The following is a 22,968-nucleotide window of genomic DNA, read 5'->3' on the forward strand; positions in this document are numbered from 1 at the left end:
GAGGATTAGGGTGCTTTCTGGGATGACAGAAATGCTCAACGTCTTGGAATGGGGATTTTATACTTTGTCAACAGTCACAATTAAAGTGGGTGTATTCATAAGTATGTATTCTGTATTTCAGCTTGATAAATAAGCTTGAATTTTTTGGCCAGATTCAGTTCTCATCTAGAGCCTGAGGCAGAGAGATTCTTGGAGCCAAAGAGTCTATTGCCAGACTGTGATAGAGTGAGATTCCATTACCAACATTAAACGAGGAGCTGTGTGGAGATCAGTTGGTACGGTATTTGCTCACCCTGCTCAGGCCTTAGGTTTGATTCACAAAAGTCTCTGCTAAACTAGGCATGTTAGTACATGCTTGTATCTACTCAAGAAGTAAGGGCAGAGAAGTGTAAAGTGATCCTCAGCTACATCGGGGACCTTGGGGCCATCCTGGGCTACACAAGACCCTGTGGAATGGAAGAAGGATAGGAGAGAGGATGGTTGTATTTTTTAAAAAGCCCAATAAGATATCACTAGCAGGTCTGGTGGGATAGCATACACACACACACACACACACACACACACACACACACACACACCTAACACGGGTGTGTATTTACCAAAAATATCTACAAAATAACATATAACTACAGATTTTTTTTGAGAGTGAGTCTTTATCATTTGCCTCAGCTTTCTGAAGCTCACAGGTGTAGGCCATTATCACTGGCTAGGAGAATCTTACAGACATCATGTGTGTTCTACTTTTGTGGCTATGATAAAAAAAGAGCAACCTGAGAAGATGTTTATTGGGCTTACAGTTTCAGTCACAATCCATCCTTGAGTACCATCAGGCAGGACAGGAACTCAAGCAAGAACCTGGAGGCAGGAACTGAAGTAGAGGCCATGGAGAAATAAACACTGCTTACCAGCTTGTTCCCTGTGGCTTGCTCAGCCTGCTTCCTTCTACAGCCCAGGGCGGCCTCTCCAAAGTTGACTCTCCCTTTGCATTAATTAGCAATCAAGAAAATGCCCCACAGACATGCCCAGAGGCCAATCTGGTGGAGGCAGTTACTCAATTGAAGATTCCTTTTCCCAAGTTGGTAAGCAAGAATAATCGTCACAGTTTAGAAGAGGTGACGAAATAATAATAATAATAAACCATGCTTTGGTTATATTTGACCATTGTGCCCAAAAGGGAAAACTAATTTACAGTATCAGAACTCAGGACAGAGATCGTCTGGTTGAGCATGAGGAATGACTGACAATCACTGGTGGTTGTAGCTTGTGTTTCTTTTACATTTCTTTACAAATCTAAGAAAATACTTTAAGACACTATGTTAAGTTACTATGTTTTGACGCAATAATTTCATTTTGAGCGTTTTCTTAGAACATACGTTATAGCTTAAGCAAGTGGCTGGCTGCCATGCGCCTTTGACAACTGTCTAACTGATGGCCAAATGAGCAATTCTACCTCAGATATATAATACTTGAGAAGGTTTAACACCTTCTCTCCAAACATTGATACTTGGGGGTAGACAGCACACACATCTGAGACTAACAAGTCTACGGATTTTGGACTGATATTTGAGATTCTCCGCACTGGGAAAGTGGAGGCAGGTGAGTCAGGAGTTCAAGGCTAGCCTTGGCTATACCATGAATAATTTCCTACAACAAACAAAACAAACAACAGCCCAATACATAATAAATAATAAAATAATAATAATTCCCTAGATAGGGAAGAATTGAGCAGGAGATTGGCATGTGTTGATTAAAGATGAAAGCAGCTAATAGAAAAGTGAAGGAACATTAATTATTATCTACATTTTTGTAAACATCTAATATATGTATATATTAGATATACATAGGTATGGTCTAGGCTAGTCTCAAATGCCTGATTCTCATGCTTCATCCTCGTTTGCCCACTAGTACCAGCTAGAAAATCCTTTTAAAGAAAAGAGGAAGGAGAAGAAAAAGAAGAGGAAGAAGAAGGCGGCAGTTTTCAAACACCTTCCTCAATAAATAGGGTGATGGACCACGCTATATTGGCAGGGACGTCCATAAGAGCAGAGGAAGAGAAACGCTGTTTTAATTCGTGCAGCTCTTGTCTTCTAGCTGTCGGTATTAACTCAGGCCTCCGGCGGTTCCTTCCTCTCTTCTCGCCAATGGTTCCCGCCGTCCCCCGGCCCGCAGCCGCAGTGGTTTAGCCCGGCTTCCCCCGGGGAAACCCCTTGGGCGGAGCGCGGCCCCCGCCTTGAGGCCACTTGGATCCCTCCGCGTCAGGGGTGGGCTGGGGACCTGTGGGCCGGGCACAAGCCCTGGGCTCTGATTGGCCGAGGCAGGAGTAAACATCCGGAGAGGTGGGGCGGGGCCGGAAGTGGAAGAAGAAGGCGGCGGCTGAGTGGGTTCAGAAGGTTTTAGAGCCGGAGTCTGAGCTTCAGGTGCCATGGGCTGGGTGAAGGCTCCCTGAGGGGACTTGAGGCTGTGCATGGCGGGTGCTCGGGCCGCCGCCACCGCCTCGGCGGGTTCCACCGACTCTTCGGGCAGCCCGCCGCCTCAGGAGCCGGGGCTCTGGGAGCTGCTGGAGGAGTTCTCCCGGACTCAGTACCGTGCCAAGGACAGCGGCGGGAAGAGCGGCTCTAAGGTGAGCCCCAAAGGTGCAACGACCTGGAACTGGTCCCTGGCCTGAGTTACTGAGGGAAGACTGTGGTTAGGGATGGGAGGAGAGCTGTAAGGAGACCTCCGTGGGGAGGCACAGGAGAGGAACTTATCCAGGATGTGGACTCAGGGAGTAAGGATCCGGCTAAACATCAGAGGAGGACCGAGGCTCTTTGTGGTTTTTTTTTTTTTTTTTTTTTTTGGGGGGTGGGGTGGGGAGAGTTTGCTTTTGACAAGGGGTTTGGAGGGCAAGGGTCAGAGTTTTGGGCCAGGTGCAAAGGTTAGACAATAGGAACTAGCGAGGATTGCTACCCTTCGTGAGCCTAGGCGTAACCAACAGGTTATAAACAAAACCCCCCAAATCTAAGTAAAAATGGAGAAGAGACTCCTCTGGACCAGAGATCAGAGTAGGAACCTGGGGTAGTGTGGCATTATGGAGCCCAGAGAACAACGGAGTGTGTCACCTCCTTATAAGGTGCCAGCATGACTTAGGCCCTTCTCTTTCCTTTCCTGTAGAGCAGGAAGACAACCCACACTCCCTTTCTGTTCCTTTTATCAGAAAGAAGTCTCTGTCGTTGTCCCCCTAACCCCGGGAATTTCCCTGTGCCCTCATCACCAGGCCTGAAAAGAAAGCTTCTGGTCTGGTTGAGGCATACTTACTTCAGCGCTGGTAGACCCTGCCATTTCTTTTTCCCAGTGTGGCAGCCTTAGCATTACACATTGGGTTTCATCTCTATCCTGGGCCATAAAACTGGTTTGGCCCCAGAGGTTACCTAGGGGCTGGGACATGCTGCAGGAGGCATCTTCTGTTAATCTCTGAGGTAACCTAAGAAAGACCAGTAATACTGTGGTATTATTGCACCAGGTAACTAAGTACCTTTCAGATTATAATTGGCATCATTTGGAGCTATTGTTAAACACAAAGATTTCTGGTCTTAGATTCTCTTAAGTCACAATTTCTGGGGAGGCAGATCCTAGGATTTGTAATGTGTATTTACTCAGATAAGCCTTACGTTTGTTACATATCCAAACCAAAGCCAGCCGTAGACTCCGATCCTCCTGTCTCCACTTCCTAGGTGATGGGGTTACAGGTGTTTACCCTCATGCTTGGTTTATGTGGCGCTAGAGATTGAACACAGGTTTTATGCATGCCAGGCAAGCAGTCTACCAGCTGAGATACATCACCAATCTTGCGTGTTTTGAGGCATGGTCTTTGGTCTGTGGCCCTGGCTTGGCTTCACAGTCAACATCCCAGAATGGGTTGTAACTAATAATCCTCCTGCCTTAGCCTCTCAAGTACTACATACACGTGTGAGTTACCACACCTGGCTTCAAGGGGAATCTTTTGAGTGGTTGTAGGAGATACGTGATTTTGATCTCACTTCCCTCTTAAATGTGTGTGAAGATTAGTGTTTTACAAGTTAAACCTACTTTCACCACTAGTCTTAATACTGCTCCAGACTTCATGATCTCTTGCAAAGTTCTTGATGTGTTACAGGGTGTAAGCTTTTCCAGTAGGTTTTTCACTGTACTGTGAACAAAAGGGTTAATTTTAGAAGGGAGCCTTGTCTTCAGTTTTATAAACAGTATATAAAGAGACAACTGTCTGCAGCTTTTATTGATTTTGCTGACTAGAGCTTCTTTATTTTTGTAGGAGTTGTTGATTTCATGGTCTTGATATATACATATGTATGTATGTGTGTATATGTGTGTGTGTATATATATATATGTGTGTGTGTGTATATATATATATATATATATATATATATATATATAATGTGTGTGTGTGTCCCAGACTGTCTTTGAATTCAGCATCCTCCTGCCTCAACATCCCATGTACTAGGATTGTAGGTGTGCACCATTGTGCCCAGCTGACTGGAGCTTTAAATACTAGCCTGGGGCTGTAGAACAGAAAGGAAAAAAACAAAACAAAACAAAACAAAACAAAAACCTGGTGATAAAGGAACATAATGTGTTAAAGCTATAATAGTAACCTAAAGTAGGAGTCACTGTTGCTTTGTGTTTTTGGAACAAGGTCTCACTAAGTAAGTAGCCCAGCTTGGCTGTGAGTTCTTAACCCTCCTGCTTCAGCCGGGATAAAAAGTTCTTACATCTCATGGACGGTAGACTCTCTCCATGTTGACTGCACACAGTCTTATGTGCAGTGTGGCTAACGGGTTTAGGTACCATCTGAAGCATACCACATATGAATTACATAGAAGAACCTGTGGCCCAGCATCATGTTTCTTCTCAACCTTGAATGGTAATCACAGAAGTGCTTACTCCCAGTGGTCTCTTTGTATCATGGGCCACTTAATGCTCATGGCCTCAGAACCCAAGAATTCTCTTCAGGCTCAAGTCTCCTTCTCTATGCAGGTTGAACGCATTGAGAAGAGATGTCTGGAGCTATTTGGCCGTGACTACTGTTTCAGCGTGATTCCAAATGTGAATGGTGATATCTGCGGCCACTACCCCCGCCACATCGTGTTCCTGGAGTATGAGAGTTCTGAGAAAGAGAAAGACACGTGAGCATCCTGTGACTGTAGTGTGCATGTCGGGTAGACCTCAGAGGCTCATCTCCAGGGTCAGGAGACTGGACAGGGCATGCTCACTTTCCCCAGGTGGGGTTAGTTCCTGGCCTCTTTATTTACTTAAGGGTTGAGTTTGATTGACCATGTAGTGTAGCTTAAGATGAGAAGTGGAGAGCCCAGGCCTGCTGCTCTCTTTCACCCCTGTGTTTGACTTCATTGACCTAAGGAAACAGACATCCTTCACCTCTCTGAACAACTTCAGCGCCACCTTTGTTTTTAGTAGGTGTAGTTAGAAGGAATATATATCAAGATAGATCATATTTTATTGAGGTAGGATATCATGTAGCTGAGTTGGCCATGCGCTCACTTTGTAGCCAGTGGAATGATCTTTAACTTCTGATCCTCCTGCCTCCACTGCCTAAGTGCTGGGGTTACAGGCTTGTGCCACTATGTCCAGCTTTCAAGACAAGCTTAGGAGTGTTTCCCATATGTGTCTCTTAAGAACCTAGGCCTACAATCACACTGCTTCAGTTAGCATCCTGCTTATCCATTTTCTGACTCTGTTACTAATGTTAGGCAAGTTATTCATTCTCTTTGTCCTTAGTTTTTCTTTGGTAATTCCTGGTCTCCTTATTAAGGCTTGCAAGGACTAATTTAAATTCTAGAAAAGTGGCTTGTGCAGTTCCTGATGATAAATCCTGCTAATGCAAGCCTGATGTGTTTGTTGTAAGAATTAAATGAGAGCTGCCATGTACACCGAGTCCTGACCCAGGCTTCAGCGCTCTATACGTAGAGTAACAGTTCACAGCAGAGCACACTTGAAACACCTGATATGGGACTATCTCATCGGGTAGTAAAGGGTTGTGGTTCTTTGGCATGGATAATTATTCACAACACTGAGGCTCCACGTCTGCTCCTGGTTCTTCCCTTAAATTCCCTGCTTGTGGTCTTAAGGACGTTCCAGGAGCTGCTATATCATCTTTGCCCTGTGAATGAGGGTGATGGGTCAGCTCCTGCTGCTCAAAGCAAAGCCATTGTCTCCCAAGACATTGTGGGAAGCATGGACTCTGGGGCTTTAGAGCCATGGGTCAAAATCACAGCATACCAAGATGCCTAAGTAATTAATTCATATGTGTAGAAACAATTGTGAAGCGCTGCTGTCGGCAAACCTACAGGATGGTTGATCCTCCCTGGTGGGGTGGTGAGACGACTTCATGATAGACGGCCTGTGCCGCAGTGTTTCCCCAGAGTTCTCAGGGACAACTTTTTTTTTTTTTTAAAGATTTATTTATTTTATGTGAATACACTGTTGCTGTCTTCAGACACACCGGAAGAGAATATCAGACCCCATTACAGATGGTTGTGAGCTACCATGTGGTTGTTGGCAATTGAACTCAGGACCTCTGGAAAAGTAGAATTGCAGAGCCATTTCTCCAGCTCCCTTAAGGACAACTTTTGAATAGGCTTTTTCTTTCCTTGCCTTGCCCTGCCTTTTCTACTTTCTCCTTCCTTCCCTTCACACTCCTTCCTTTCCCTTTTCTTTCCTTCTCATGTTTCATTTGTTTGCTTGCTTTTCACATTGTAGTCCTGGCTGGCCTTTATCTACTCTGCCTCAGCTTCTCATGTGCTGTGGTTACAGGTGTGAGCCACCATGCTCAATTCAGTGTAGCACTCATCATTGCCAAGGAGTGTGGGCTTCTGGAACATGAATGGTGTAGTGCTTTTCATCAGTAACACCTGCACAACTGAAGACTCCAGACTGCAGGACCCCCTCTGGACCTTCTAAAGCAGTTTCCACAGTCTGCGTTCTCAAACCTCCTTAGGTGCCTTATATTCTATAGCCAGATGTTGGAAGAGCCATTTATAAGCAGATGAACAGCATGGTCAGAGGAGTTTAAGACTGAAGCCTTTATTTTCTTATGTGTGAAGGGATATCTAGAAGAGTGCCCATCTCTTGAAAAATTAGTGTATTACTGTTCTGTGAAGATCCCAGAACTGCTGTCACATCCTCCCCAGGCATTTCCAGGGCTGAGGGCTTTGCTTCGTTCACTACAGCACCTTAGTTCTTCTGTAACTTCCCTTCCAAGGGTAGGGAAACTTAGCCTTTTTATAGTCCTGTAAGCTACAGTCAGTCAGTCTGTAACCATCTCTCAGTTGCTCTCAGTCACTTGCTACCAGCATTGTCATCTATGTAACCAAGCTGGGCTTGAACTCATGAACCTGCTTTCATCACCCAAGAGATAAAGTTAGAAGTGTCCACCATGTCTTGCCCCAACCCAGCTTCCCCTTTCTTACTCTTGTGAGTGCTGTGTGGCACTTACCCTCTGCCCTCTGATAGCATTCATGTGAGCGAACCACCAAGGGATCTTGTTACTGCAGAATCTGACTTACTACCTCAGAGGTGGAGCCAGAATTCAGCATTCTCTAATTAGCTCTCAGTTATGGTTGGTTGTGTGTCCTGAAAGAAACATGTTCAGTGCTTATTCATTCTAACATTAAAGAGAGAATTTTCTAGGGGCTGATAATAGCTCAGTTGCTAGAGTACTTGTTTTTAGCATACATGAAGCCCCCGGGTTAAATCCTTAGCACTCTATAAACTGGCCAATGTGGTACATGCTTGTAATCCCAGGGGAGAACTGACTACATCATTCTTAGCTACAAGGTAAGTCTGATACAAGGACTGTATGAGATCCTGTGTTGAGAGGGAAGAGAAGTGATTATTTGCTCTCCGATTGTCATGAGTTAGGATTTCACACACTTAACATCCTTCATGTCACCTATGAAAAATACAGTATCACCCCGATCCTACAGAGAAAAAAGCTGAAGCCCAGAGAGGCAATTTCCCTTTACCCAAGAGTCAGTAAGGAGAAAGATTTCCTCTGTCCACTTGTTTGCCTTTTCCTTACTGCCACCTTGTCCATGACAATCTGTCTCACTTTCCAGGAAAAGAGCACTATGGTACCCTTGAAGGGCTTTGTTAACATATGTGGGGGGGGGGGGGGGTGGGGGAGCCTTGAACAATTTTAAAAGTGTGTGTGTTTGTGTATAGGAACCTAAGTCCAGGTACCAATGAAGGCCAGAGACATTCAGTCCTGCTGGAGCTGGAATCCCAGGTGGTTGTGAACTTCCTGGTATGGATGTTAGGAATGGAACTTGGGTCCTCTAGAAGAGCAGAGCATGGATCTATCTCTCTAGCTCGCTTTTCTTCTCCTTTCTTTCTTTTTTTTTTTTTTCTTTTTTTTTTTTCAGACAGGGTTTTTCTGTATAACCCTGGCTTAGAACTCACTCTGTAGACCAGGTTGGCCTTAAACTAACAGATCTGCCAGCCTCTGCCTCCCAAGTGCTGGGATTAAAGGAGTGCACCACCACCGCTAGGCTCCTCCTTTTTTCTTTTTGAGATGGGATCTTGGCTAAATGTTTTAGGCTGACCGTAAACTCAGACTCCTCTTGCCCTACATAGCTAGAATCACAGAGACGTGTCAGCATGCCCTGCTTCAGAGTTCGTAGTTAGTTGTTACTTCTTTACATGGTCATTATTTTATATTGAAGTGACATTAGTTGGCACTGAGTATTTGTTGAAAGGAAGAGAATTTGGGTATAATTGGATGAGAAGAAATATAACTGCATGCTTCTTAAGTGTTACTGTGACATGAATAGACTGAGTTAGACAGGGTGTAACTCAGTTCAGAAAGTAAGTACTTGGTCTAGTTAAAAACTTCCCCAGTTCTGTCCAGGAGGGCCAGAGGGTCTGCTCTGAATGTTTGCTGAGCTGCCTCTGTGATGGACCCCAAGAATCCAATAGGTAAAGTCCCACTAGTGAAATTCTCCTCCTCTGGCCTGGTGGGTGTAACTAAGCATTGGCAGTCTACAAAGAGCCATAGCCAGGGGAAAGTACGGGTGAGGTTACTGATTCAGTCTGGAGGCTGTGAGTTCCAGGCCATCCTGAGCCATAGTGTGAAACTGTCTCCCCCCAAAAAAGAAAAAAAAAAAAAAAAAAATCCAGGGCCAGCGAGATGTATGAGCAGGTGAATAGCACTTGTCTTATAGTCCTGACCCCCTGACTCCATGTTAAATAAAAAGTCAGGTGTGAGTGAGCACTCAGTGTCTGTAATCCCAGAGCTCCTCCATCAAGATAGGAACAAAGACAGCAGAATTCACCAGAAACTCGATCTGCAGCATAGTGACAAAAATAACAAGAGACCCTCCCTTAAAAACAAGGTATCAGGAGAGAACCACGTCCTCAAAGTTGCCCTTTGACTACCACGCACCATGATGTATGCTTCCATTTTCACATTCATTCCTCCTCCCTCCCTCCCTCTACAAATACAATCTTTTTAAAGGGCTTTTAAAAGTAAACAAGCCTGACTGCTGCTGCTGCTGCTGCTGGTGGTGGTGGCGGTTGCAGTGGCGAAACAGAGGCAGGTGGATCTCTTGAGTTCGAGGCCAACCTGGTCTACAGAGTGAGTTCAGGACAGCCAGGGCTACACAGAGAAACCCTGTCAGGAAAAACCAAAGAAACACCCAACAATTAAAAACAAAAACAAAAAAAAAAAACAAAAACACTACCACCAACCAAAACCAGAGAATATTGTTGTCGTCACATCAATTCTGGTAAGCTTTCCTAAACCTGTACAACAGTCTTTTTTTTTTTTTTTTTTTTGGTTTTTCGAGACAGGGTCTCTGTGTAGCCCTGGCTGTCCTGGAACTCACTCTGTAGACCAGGCTGGCCTCGACTGTACAACATTCCTAATGTAGGTTGTTGGCTACTTACTGCCTGCATACACCTACTCTTACTGCCTCAGCCTCAAGAGTAATAAGATTGTGACCATTTATTACCAAACCATGCTTTAAAAATAGTTTTGTAAGCAAATGATGTTCATGAAGACCAAACACCAATTAAATAATACCAAAGGAGGGGCTAGAGATTTACCTCAGGGACAGGCCCTGGGTTCAGTCCCCAGGAGCAAATAAACAGCAAAGAAATCTCTCAACTGGGTTGTAGATAAAAATGTGTAAGCATACAGTGTTCATTCAGGTATAGTCATAGGCCAGACAGTTCACTGGCAAGTGACAGATTAAAAACAGGAACTAGTGAGAAAGCAGAAACGGAACTGGTTCTTTTGAGTAGTGGCCAGGCAGATAACCCATGATCTAGCATAATAGAAAATGAATGTTCTTACACTAAAATCAGAATCCAGCCAGGCACAATCCCAGTCTGTGAGAGGCTGAGGCAGGAGGAGGCTGAGGACAGTCTGGCGGACATAGACATCTCAAGAGCAGCAACACAAAATCAGTTCAGAGCTCTAAGTTCAGAGTTAATACCTGTGCTGCTCCTATCTCTGTTGGTATGTGGTGGGGATACTTTTATGAGACAGGATCTCATACTATGTAGCACCAGCTGACCTGGAATTCTTGCTTCAGCCTTCTGTGCCAGCTTTTAGGAGAATTTCCTGAATGCAGCCTAGGAGAATCTGATGCAAGAATGTTTTGCTTTTGGTTTTTGAGACAGGGTAGCACATAACCCAACCTGGCCTTGAATTGTCAGTCAAGATGACTTTGAATTCCTGACCTTCCTGTGTCCTCCTCTTTAAGTCCTAGGATTACCAAGGTGCATTACCATGCTCACTTCTGTTTTTATGACCTAAAAGAAAAGTGTGAACGTAGTATATGTGTGTGGTATAGGTACAAGTTAGGGGTGGTACACATACCTGTGCCCAGGCATGAAGGCTAGAGAATAGTGCATATTCACCTATCACTCTCCACCTTATTCCTTTGAAGAAAGGTCTCTCCCTGAATGAGAGCTCTTTCCAGCTAGGCTGGCAGCCAGCAAACCTCATCAGTCTTCTGCTCTGCCTCCCAACAATTCTGGGGTTACAAGGGCACATGAGATCATCTTCAGCTTGTTACAGGTTCTAGAATCCAAACCTAGGCTATCAAAGTTGTGCAGTGAGTGCGTGTAATGACTAAGCAGCCTCCCCTTTTTGTTTTTTAGATAGGTTCTCATAGCCCAGGGTAGCTGTAAACATGGTGTAGTTAAGGCTTGAACTCCTAATTTTTCTGTCTTTGCATCCCATGTTCTGGGACCGGGTCCAGAGGTAACTGCTGTGAACTAGCTAAGAGGCCAGTGGACAGACAGTGCTGACAAGGCTGAAAAAAGGGAATGGTGACCAGGTAGTTGGGAAGCTGAGTACTGGAAGTCATGCTGTATGCTCTGTTTCATAGTCCTAGAGTTTAGCATTACACTTGTTTTGGACTAAGTGCCTTTATATGTCATAGAGAAACTAAGGCAGGGAGAGCAGCAGCATCCAGCTTTTCAGCTGCAGGGTTTGCCGGTGAGCCCATGCCATCCTGTCTGTGGGTACTTGATACAAGCACCCTAGCCCATAAAGCTTGTCATTTTCCTCCTACAAAGAAATAACATTCCATTAGCAAACATGATATCTTAAATTTGACCTCCTGGAAAAACATACCGGGGGGGGGGGGGGGGGAAGGGTGGCCGGAGGTCATCCTCTTAAACCTCTTAGTTTTGGGCTTTTGCAGAGCAAAAATGTGTGTAAGAAAAGCTACCAAGAGAGGGGCTCCATACATAGGAGGAGTTCCCTCTCCCAACCCCTGACTTATTTTTCATGATCATTAAGTTAACTTTTACTTAAAGACATATTCTCCCCAATCTGAAACACACACTGTTATTTTTAGGTTCTGGGAATTGAAGCTAGGTCTTCACACATGGTGGCCAAATGTCATACCAGAACGCTCTGTTTTTAAATTTTATTTACTGCTATGTTTGTATATGATGTGAGAGGTGGGGCATTCAGGTACAGTTCACAGGAAAACTTTATGGAGCCAGTTCTTCCCTGTGTATATGAGGTCCTTGGATTGAACTAAGGTAGTCTGGCTTTTTTGGCAAGAACTTGTACCTACTGAACTATCTGAGTAACTCTTGTCATTTTGAGTTTTGCTAAATTTTGGAGGCTGACCATGACCTCACTCTGTATTTCAGACAGAACTTGGATTTGTGATTTCCCAAATTTGCCCCTCCCACCAAAGTAACTGAGATCTCATGTAGCTGCTCCTAGACATGGCATATGATTTTGTAAAGTATATTTTAAACTTAGAAACTTTCATACATGTATACAGTGCATGTTAATTGTCCTGCTTCTCCCATCCCTCATCTTCCAGACCTCTCTTTTGTATCCCTATCCCACTTCCCAACCTCATTGTCCTTTTAAAATTGTTTTTCTTTTTAAGTATTGACTGAATCTAGTCTATTCACATAGGTATAGAGCCATCCGTGGGAGCGTGGACAGCCTACCAGGAACCACAACCTTAAAACACTTGACTGTTCTTCCATTCACTGCCAATAATAATCCTCAGCCAGGATACCCTGTCTAAAACCCTCATTTCCTGAAAACAGAAACCCAGCATAGCAACCTTAATTAAAAAAAAAAAAAAAAAAAAAAAAAAAAAAAAAACTGGGCATGGTGGCACATGCCTGTAGTCCCAGCTCTCAGGAAGCTGGGACATCCCAAGTTTAAGGCCAGGCTGGACCACACAGCAAGTTAGAGGCCAACATGACCTGTGTAGGCAGGCTGGTTGACAACAAACAAAAATCTAAGGCAAAATGTAACACACAGAGACACACCCCAGTGACAACAAAAACAACCCATAGCTGTCCATCTGAGACAGGATCTCCTACAGTCCAGGCTGGCCTCAGGTTCCTGAGCCTCTCCTCTCCACTTCCCAAGTGCTGGAGTTACTGGAATGCAACACTATGCCCAGCTCTTCACGGCTCAATTTGAAGGAAAATATATAAAGGCTCCTGTCTCTAAACTATAGCTTGAGATGTAATTACTGTAAAGTGGAAGCATCTGAAATTGAAGTCGAGTTTTCAAAAATAATCAGAGCTGTTGCATTCATGAACTCACAGCACCTGTAATCAAGTTTCTCTGTGTGGCTCTGTCTTGTGACTTGCTCTGTAGACCAGGCTTGCCTTTAACTCAAGAGACCTGCCCGTCTCTGCTTCCTGAATGCTGGGATTAAAGGTATGTGCCACCACACCTGGCTTCTTTTGTTTTTTTAAAGACAGGTCTTCGGTGACCTGAAACTCACTATGTGGATCAGCCTGGCTTTGAACTTGTGGCCATCCTCCTGCCCTTGCTTCCTGAATGCAGAGAGAACAGGTATATACTACCAGCCTAAGACTGAACTTGGATTATCTGCATTACCATTCAGCTTCTCAAAGGAGCCACAAATCCATGAGTGTCACTAACTTCCCTCCCTCTCCTGAAACAGTGTAAGGAGAGTGCATGTGCCCTGAGGAGCTGTGTGGTAACAGGATCATCTGAAGGCTCAGGATGCGGAAGGGACTGAGCTTTCTGTAAGGCTGGCTCAAAGCTCAGTCCCTTAAGAGTACTTGCCTTCCTTCTGAGGACTCACTGTACAGCTCTGACTTCCCTGCCGTTTGTTTCTCTTTGTGTGTGGTGTATGGATGTGAATGTTTACCTGTGCATGTGTCTGTGGAGGCAGAGGCCTTTGCAGTTCACGTACCACCTTATCTGAGGCAAGGTGTCTCCCTAAGCCTGGCCTTCACTCACCAGGTAGCCTGGCTGGCTAGTGGGATCCTCTCTTAGGTGCACCATGCACACTCCAGTGCTGTTTGCTATCTAGGAAGTGTTGTTTGGTGCTAGTGTAGCGTGCTGAAGCTCATTTCCTTTTGGAGTTTTTCATTTGTTTGGGTTTTATTGAGGATTTTCTATGTGGTCCTCGTTTTGAGACAGACTCTCATGTTGTGACTCAGCCTGGCCTGAACTCACTATGTCATCCAGGCTGGCTTTGAGTCCTATCTCAGGCTTTTGCATGGGCTGAGATTACAAACATGCACCACCACACCCAGCTAACTTATTTTGGCTTTCATTGTTTTCATTGGAAAGGCTCTGAAATCAGGGTAACTTGGATTTTTTGGTTTTTTTGTTTTTTTTTTGAGACAGGGTTTCTCTGTGTAGTCCTTGGCTGTCCTGGAACTCACTCTGTAGACCAGGCTGGCCTCGAACTCAGAAATCCGCCTGCCTCTGCCTCCCAAGTGCTGGGATTGAAGGCGTGCGCCACCACCGCCCGGCGGTAACTTGGATTTTAATACTTATAATTAGGTGTTTTTTTTTTCTTTTCCTGAAAAACTCAATATATCAATCTGAAATTTAGGAATAATGATAATGGCATTTGCTAAATTTTCAGTGACTAAAACTTGGCATGGTAGAGTATGTCTGTGATCTTGGCACTTGGGAAGCTGAGCTAAGAGGTTTGCTACAAATTCAAGGCTAGCATAGGCTATCATTTAAAGCTAGCCTGGGTTACACCTGAATTCAAGGCTTGCCTCAGCTATGTAGTGAGATCTTGACTCAAAAACAGAATTCTAGAGAGTCTTATACAAGTGTAGGCCTCCTTTGCGTCTGTGTGAACAGACACCCGTGTCACTGCCTGGCTGACCTCATGTTGTTGTTTGTGTTAGGTTTCAGAGCACTGTGCAGGTGAACAAGCTGCAAGACCTCATCCACCGAAGCAAAATGGCCAGGTGTAGAGGTCGCTTTGTCTGCCCAGTGATCCTGTTCAAAGGCAAGGTAAGGCCCACACACAGCATCATTTGCTGTTCCCTGTTCTGATCACTGACTTCATGCAAAATTGTAGAGCCTTTTTGTTCTCTAACTGTATAAGTCAGGATACTTGGTTGTTGGACATCTCACAGTGTGGGAAACAGGCCAGAGAAATGGATCATTCTGCCTGAGGGAAGATTTCAGATAGGGAAGGGATGTAATATCAGCGCCTCCCTGCCCCATGCTATAGAGTTAGATTGCCTAGGTCAGATCCTGGCTCTCTTACTGCCTATATATGGCCTCAGCTTACTCTGAAGAGCAGATTAAATCAGGTAATATTCTGCTGTTTGTCCCTTCTTTCAGCCATGTGATTAGCCATGTACTTATTGAATGTGTACTTTGTCTCAGGACTTTGAGATATGTCATTCCCGTAAAGCAGACAAAAGTCCCAACCCTTGAAGTTCATATGTTCACTAGGTCTGTTAGCGTAGCTCCATGATAGAATCTTTTACTTGTCTTCCTATTTTTTGGTTCAGAGTGGTTAAATAACTTGACCAAGTTTACACAACAAGAAAACTTGGATTTGAGTCGGGCATGGCAGTGCACGCTTGTAATCCCAATACTTGAGAGGTTGAAGCAGAAGGATCAAGGAGTTCAGGGTCAGCCTGTGTCTTACACAGAGGAATGAGAAATACTTTTATCCTGACCCCTGATGTGGCCTTGTAAATGGGTCAGTGTGGGGGCATTGACATAATTTCAGCTCTGAGCTGAAGCAGACACCTGAGTGGGCTTTCTCATTTGGGGATACAAAGTGGCTCCTGATTATTTATTTTTGAAAAACAGGGTTTTGCTTTGTAGCCCAGGCTGCCCTTAAACTCATAGCATTCTTTTCTGCCTCATTCCCCCCCAAGCCCCGGAGTCCTGGGATATTTCTTAAGCTTCCATCAGAGTTCACTCCCACTCCAGGATCATTTTAAACCTCGTGCCTTAGGAATGTGGCAGGTTGAGACTCTTTAACAGATAAGACTTTTCAGACCTACTCTATCAATGGATTGTGAAATCCTAGCAAATAAATTTCCTTTACTCATCAGGTCTCTGAAGCAAGAAGGAAGAAAAGTAAAAGCAGTCCTCTTACCTCAGCCTAAGTGCTGGGACGACTACAGGCCTGATCTACCAAGCTTGCCATTTATTTAATGTGTGTGCATGTGTGGCCTATGTGTGCACATAAATGCTTAAAAGCTAGGGGCCAAATGTTGGGTCATTTCTCAGTCCCTTTTCTCTTCCTCTTCTGAGACAGTGTGTGGATTAGAGCATCCGTGCTGCTCCTGGCCCGTCAGCTCTAGCCATGTGCTCTCTCTGCCTCACAGCACTAGGATTGTATGCAGACGTGCACAGCCACACCTGGCTTTCTACGAGGGGACTGGGGACCCAAAAAGTTCTCATATTTGCACTACAAGTACCTTACCAATTAATTTTATTTTACTTTGGGACAGGATCTCACTTTATAGCTCAGATTGGCCTTAACCACCCTCATCCAGTATCCAATTCCAAACGTGGAGATTTCGAAAGATTTCAAGCCTCTGCTAACATACTTAACAGTTGACACTTTTCAGCTGATTTATGGATGCTTTTAGACCCAGAAAAAGTTAAGTAGCCCCCACCATAGTGCATTTTGCTTAGACCAGCAGGAAATTCAGCTCTACCCCTTCTCCATGGGCTTCTGGACAGACTCTGAAGCAGGGATCAGCATATATGAGTAAACTCTTTGGGAAAAAGCTACCCTGGAGCAGTAGTGGTCTCTGGCAGGGACCTGGCAGAGGACTAAGTTGCTGTTTGGAGCTCAAATACAGAAGAGCAGTTGTGCAAACAGGCTATATCTCCAAGAACCCCTAGCCAGTTCCAGGTGATACCCAGCTTTATGGTTTGCCTACTCTCGCCCCTAGCAAGAGCTAGAGAGTTGCTAGAGAGTTGATCTAGTGGTTCCCTATCCATTTCATGTAGAGCCAACATTACTTCTGTTACCTCATAGGATGATAACCCTGCAGTAGACAGTATTTTGTAAGCTTTCAGAAACCTACCTTATTTAATTTTTTTAAGATTATTTTTATGTATGAGTGCTCTATCTGCATATATACTTGTGTGCCAGAAGAGGGCACCAGATCCCACTATAGATGGTTATGAGCCACCATGTAGTTGCTGGGGATTGAACTCAGGACCTCTGGAAGAGCAGATAGTACTTTTAACCACTGAGCCATCTTTCCAGCCCAGAAAACCACTTTATACTGCAGATTGTGGGACCAATTCAGAAATGAACTTTGGTCTGTCAGCTTACATCTTCTGTTTGTCTTAGTGCACTGGTGCAGATCTCCCAGCCTGCGGTCAAACTAGATGGGCTTTTGTTTCCATGTCACTAGACATTTCCCATTCCCCTCGACCCACTGCTGAATTTCAACAAACTATTTAAGTAATGAAAGTTTATAGGTCAGCAAATAGCTCACTGGGTAAAGAGAGGTGGCTACTGTACAAGCCTGGCAACCTGAGTTTGATCTTCAGAACTCGCATAAAGGTGGGCGGAGAGAACAAAGCAAACTCATCTCGGTACACACTGTCCCACGAACATACACATCATGCAGATACACATGTACAGTCTGTTTGAAGGTGCTGTTGCCTAGCTTATAGAATTCAGCTTTCAGAGTGATCCCTGTCATAAGGAAAAAGTAAAAGAATAAGGAAGGAGGTAGGATTTAGTTTAGTTGTAGAGAACTGCCCTGGCATGTACAAGGTCCTGGCTTCCATCTCCGACAGCCCCTGTTTAAAGAAAGAAAAAAGGCAACCAAGTAATAGCTACTATTTTTCCTTGATATGGGTTTTATTTGTCTTGTTTTATTTTTTTGTTTTTGTCCTAAAACTTATGTAGTCCAGATTGACTTTGATCTCATAGAGAACTCTGTGTGTGTGTTTATGATAGTCTCATGAAGCCCAGGCTAGCCTCAAACCCACTATATAACTGTGGCTGGCCTTGAACCTCTGATGCCCCTGCCTCTGATCTTTTTTTTTTAAAAGATTATTTATTTTATGCTTATGAGTACACCATAGCTGTCTTCAGACACACTAGAAGAGGGCATTGGATCTCATTACAGATGGTTGTAAACCACCATGTGGTGGCTGGGAATTGAACTCAAGACTTCTAGAAGAGCAGTCAGTGCTCTTAACCGCTGAACCATCTCTCCAGGCCCTGCCTCTGATCTTAAAAGTGCTGAAATTATTATCATGACTGCTTAATAATTTCTTTTTAAAAATTAAGACCCAAGTATCTCTCTTTTAATTGCTTCTCTCAGTATAAAAGTTGCCCTCTATGTTAAAAAAAATTCCAAATAATAGGTAACAGGCCCTGGAAGGTGTGTGAGCCTGGGCCAACTGTCCTGTCCTGCTCCACATTCTGTGACTGTTTACACCCCTTAACCTCCCTGAGCCAGTTTTTCCTTTCTTCATTTGTGAAATAGTTGTCTACTGCCTGCTATGTTTGCCTTATGGCCTTGTGAGTTCAGTGAGAAGATGGTGTCACCTGACAGAATTGTGCCTAGTACCTGGCATACATGTACATCCCCCACGTCTTACTCTCATCACTGATAGACCACTGGTACCTTGAATTTAGGGGAGAGACCCCTTTGGTAGAGTCTGTAGGCGAATAAGTTCTAAGCAGACTTCAGACTGGCTGTGGTGATCTCTATGCTGGTAAGAAGCACCAGGCATTCCTTAGCTCTGCATGCTTCAGAAGTCATCTGATCCTGAAATTGCTGTTTGTCTCCCAGCATATTTGCAGGTCGGCCACACTGGCTGGATGGGGAGAGCTGTATGGACGCTCTGGATACAACTATTTTTTCTCAGGTGAATATTGAACAGCCTTTTATGGGTCTAAGAATGGAAAACCTTATCAGAGGGACTAGTCCTTCCTCAGCCACAGTAGTGTGAGGAGAAGGTATGATAAACAGGGTAGAGACCAAAGCACTCCAGAGCAGAAACTAGGGATTCACTTCTGAGACAAAGCAGACTGCCAAACAGGTAGGCATGTTGCCCTAATGGAAACATGAGGGCTAAACCTGGACATGGTGCAGGTTGGTTCCACTTGGCCTAGCAAGGGTGCCACCAGCTTCAGTGCTGACAGACTGGTTTCTCTGGCAGGGGGAGCAGATGATACCTGGGCAAATACAGAAGATGTCACAGAAGAGGACTTTGTTCTTCGGTCAGTGCGGGATCACTGTGGGTAGGAGCTTGGGTCAGGGCTGGTTGGCTGGTTGATGGCAGCCATACTCTCTGGCAGGGGGTATTCATCTCTGGTCTGGATAAGTGCATTGGCTCTCTGCCCTCATCTTTCAACTCCATATCCCCAAAACAGCACTTTGAAACCCACCCAGCACAGCAGCTTCATGAACCTGAGCAGTCTTTAACCAGGGTCACAGCACATAATGACCTTAGGGTTTCTGTGCTGCTGGTCTAAAGTTGGCCCTAGATGTCTGTCTTTGTTTAGAGCCCTACACAATGTCAGGATGCAGCTAGTCTGCCAAGTATGAACCTGCCAGGTATCACTCAGCACTCCTGGCTCTGAATTACAGGGTTGGGGTAAAGTCCTTGTGTAACAACTATATTCCACAATTGAATTTTGAGTCACATGCACCCTTCTTTTTTTCCTTCTGTGTGTGTGTGTGTGTGTGTGTGTGTGTGTGTGTGTGTGTGTGTGCGTGTGCGTGTGTGTTTGCACACGCACACGCGCAGGGAAAACAGCATTTGAGGTGAGATAGTCTCATAAAACCACAATGGCTGACTCTATGTTTTGGCTTTTTAAGACAAGGTTTGGGGCTGGAGAGATGGCTCACCTGTTACTGAGCACTGGCTACTCTTCCAGAGGTCCCGAGTTCAATTCCCAGCAGCCACATGGTGGCTTACAACCATCTGTAATGTGATCCAATGCCCTCTTTGGTGTGTCTAAAGAGAGCGACAGTGTACCCATATAAATAAAACAAATCTTAAAAGACAAGTTCTCATGTAGTCAAGCCTGGCTCTGCACTTCCTAAAAAGCCAAGGTCCTGGTCCTGTCACTATTTTCCAAGTTCTAGGACTATAGACATACAGCACTGAACTCGTTTAAAGGGAAAAAGTAGGCTGGTTCACACTCTGCACCTTTTCAAATAGTTTGTAATAAACAAGACTACAAACCACGTTTGTGTGGTTGGTGCCACAGGAAAAGTCTTTAGGTGGCACCCTAGTATGATCTGCTGCTCACACTGTGGCTCAGGTACTTTGCTAAGCCTGGGTTCTGCCATTGACTTTGAAAGTAATAGCTCTGGCTTATGATCTAGAATGTTTGGCTTCCCCCAAGGTCAGGTGACTTCTGCCTTGGCCAGGTCATCTACAGCACACAGTTCTTAGTGAGGCAACTGACTGCCAGCAGTGACCAAGCAGCAGGCATTAAAAACTTTACATTGCTGTGACTGTTAACCCTTGTACTGCTGTCATATCTGCATGGCTGGACAGAAAGTAGTAGCCTGAGAATTTGAATGTTTTCTTCTACTTCTTCTACCTCTTCCTTCTTCAGCCTGGTAAGTAGAAGGAATTCACTTACCTAGTATTTCACAGTCAGTTGGTCAAATCACCCTAAAAGGTCTTTATTGGTTGAAGATTTTCAACCTGTTATATCCATAAGGCTTATGACTAAAAAGGTCCTAAATGGAAGGAAAAGAGGGAGGTGAAGATGAACTCTGATGGAAGTTTAGAGTCTCAGCCGCCAGCTCGGTGCCTTTGAGAGCTGGAGATTATCTTGAGTCCTCTGCTTAATGTCAAGCAGTGCAGAAAGCTCTTTCCCACTCTGGCTGCAAATTACTCTTCTTTGAAAACTGTCCCAAGATAGAGATAATCTCTTGGAAAGTCACCTTCCCTCCCCCTGCCCTCAGCTTCTGAAGACTCGAACACAAGTTTTCATCCATACTTCCTAAAATAGCTCCCTGCCCATGCTTCGGAGTCAACCTGTCTCAACCGATTTCTCTGGCTGTTTATTTCAGAAGTGGTGACACGCACCTTTTTGATAAGGTGAGAGGCTTTGATATCAAACTGCTTCAATACCTATCAGTCAGATACATCTGTGACCTGATGGTGGAGAACAAGAAGGTGAAGTTTGGCATGAAGTGAGTACAGGGCATCTGCCAAGAAGCAGTCTCAGGCTTTGTGTTCACACTGTTCAGGGCTGGCCCACAGTGCATGGCCATTCTGGCATTTGTGGGCTTGAGTGAGGGCTGTCTGTGCAGCCTCTCACTGCGTTTGAAACAGCCTTGTGCAGTAGGTTCTGATATCCCTTTGTACACATACACGTACACACGTGCTGGTGGCGTGTGCATGGAGGCCAAAGACTGATACCAGATGTCTTCCCCAGTCATTCTCCACCTGAGTGTTCAAGACAGTCTTTTCATAAACCTGGAACTCGCCAATTTAGTCCCTGGTTGGCTAGAAAGCCAGGAGATCCTCCTGTGTGTCTCTTTCACGTCACTGTGATTTCAGGTGTTTACAGCCACTTCCAGCTTTTTACATAGGTGCTCTGATCTGAACTCAAGTCCTCATGCTGGTATAGCAAATACTTGACAACTGAGCTGTCTTCTGAGCCCCGTTAGTTTTTTTTGTTTGTTTGTTTGTTTGTTTTGTTTTTGTGGGAGTTTTTGTTTATTTTTCTTTTTGTTACTTTTACTTTGTTTTGCTTTTTTTGTTGTTTTAGGGGGGTTGGGGTGTTTTTGTTTTGGGGTTTTTTTTTGTTTGTTTGTTTTTGTTTTGTGATATGGTCTTGAAATACAGCCTTGAACTAACTATGTAGCCCCCATTGGCCCTGAATTTGTGAGGATCCTCCTAGCTCAGCCTCCCAAATCCTGGGATGACAAGTGTGCAATACTCTGAGCTACATGTTCCCATGTTTAGGAGTGGCCTTTGGAGGTAGAGAAGTCCTTCCTACTGCCCGGCTCTGTCCCACCCTCAGGACCAGGAGTGGATGTGCCTCATGCCTCCATGGAGCTGATGATATGGAAGGTTCTCCTCCAACCCTTGGGTACTGGTTGAGGCCTGCTGATTTGTTAGAGTGAAAAAAGACCTCCCTTATTTGAGTTGTTCAGATGGGGACAGGGAAGAGCATTTAATTGTATGCTGCTGAGGATATCATTCCGAAGTCTGAAAGAGACAGCTTTTTAGCAAAAAGTTCACTTTAAGAAATTGTAACACTCACTTGGGAAAGTGTGTGTGTTGTGTGTGCGTGTGCTGGGATACCATAACACGTGTTCCTGTCTTTTAGTGTGACCTCCTCTGAGAAGGTGGACAAAGCCCAGCGCTATGCAAACTTCACTCTCCTCTCTATTCCATATCCAGGTAGGAGACCAGGGTCAAAGTTCCTGTGCATATGTATCCTGGAAGCGTTGTGGGAGGAGCTATATCGGACAGCATGAACATCTGGGCCCAGATGACACAGGTCATGACTGAGGGTCAGACAGGATCCTGCAGTCTTTTTAATCTAGGGAGTAGTGGCGGTCAGGGATGGGATCTGACCCTGGGACTCATGAGCCACCTTGAAAACCATCACTTCTCTGAGCTTCAGGCCCCTTCAGGTAGTAGTTGGTACTTGGAAAGTTTAACTTAGGGGTTTCTCCTAAAGACTAGGTCTTGCACATCTGAGGAAATGACATGTCTGTGCTCTGTCAGCCATCGTTCATGCTGGACCCAGAGAGTGTGTGCCTTCTCGTATATGTTCAGAGCTATTTGTCCCCAGACAGTGCTGATCGTGGGACAGAAAACCAGTGCTCTGTCATCAGTAATTATACAGCAACCTCCCTATGCCGGGCACTTTGGTGTCTACGAGCCACTTTGCCTCTCCCTCTGGCCAAGCTGTATTCTCACGATGGAAGCTGGAGCTGTGTGACACTCTGGTTCCCACTGTCCCTGCCTGCTCACCAAACATGGATCATAGCAAAAAATGCCTTCCCCACCCAAAACCTCTACTTCTCCACACTGCCGTCATCGTCTTCAGTCTGGGCTGGGACTTTCTGTCCTAGTCTTAGAGACATGTAGCCAGTAGCAGGCTGCTATAACCTCTCTCAGAGCTGTGTAAGTTCAGCTAGTTCTTGTGAGTGTTCTCATCAAACGGCGGATGGTCTTCAGACCCACACTTGATAGTCCTCAGTGTCTACCGT

At 44.9% G+C, this 22,968-nt stretch overlaps 1 protein-coding gene across 8 annotated transcripts in view; it reads left to right on the plus strand.

The window, feature by feature from the left end:
• The first annotated feature begins 2,335 nt into the window (after positions 1-2,335).
• Positions 2,336-22,968, plus strand: part of Mtmr14 (myotubularin related protein 14) — a 43,547-nt gene continuing 22,914 nt past the window's right edge. The window contains exons 1-7 of one of the 8 annotated variants that reach the window (XM_034511585.2): positions 2,336-2,620; positions 5,011-5,159; positions 14,671-14,779; positions 18,565-18,640; positions 18,935-18,995; positions 20,809-20,931; positions 22,077-22,150. In XM_034511585.2, coding sequence (XP_034367476.1) covers positions 2,465-2,620; positions 5,011-5,159; positions 14,671-14,779; positions 18,565-18,640; positions 18,935-18,995; positions 20,809-20,931; positions 22,077-22,150 — 748 coding nt within the window. In that variant the 5' untranslated portion in view covers positions 2,336-2,464. Of the gene's footprint in view, positions 2,621-5,010; positions 5,160-14,670; positions 14,780-18,564; positions 18,641-18,934; positions 18,996-20,808; positions 20,932-21,709; positions 21,837-22,076; positions 22,151-22,968 lie in introns of those variants that run through there. The other 7 variants (XM_076940229.1, XM_034511588.2, XM_034511589.2 and 4 more) reach the window with 7 other exon arrangements.

Source organism: Arvicanthis niloticus, chromosome 9 (assembly GCF_011762505.2).
Source record: "Arvicanthis niloticus isolate mArvNil1 chromosome 9, mArvNil1.pat.X, whole genome shotgun sequence".
NCBI classification, from domain to species: Eukaryota; Metazoa; Chordata; class Mammalia; order Rodentia; family Muridae; genus Arvicanthis; species Arvicanthis niloticus.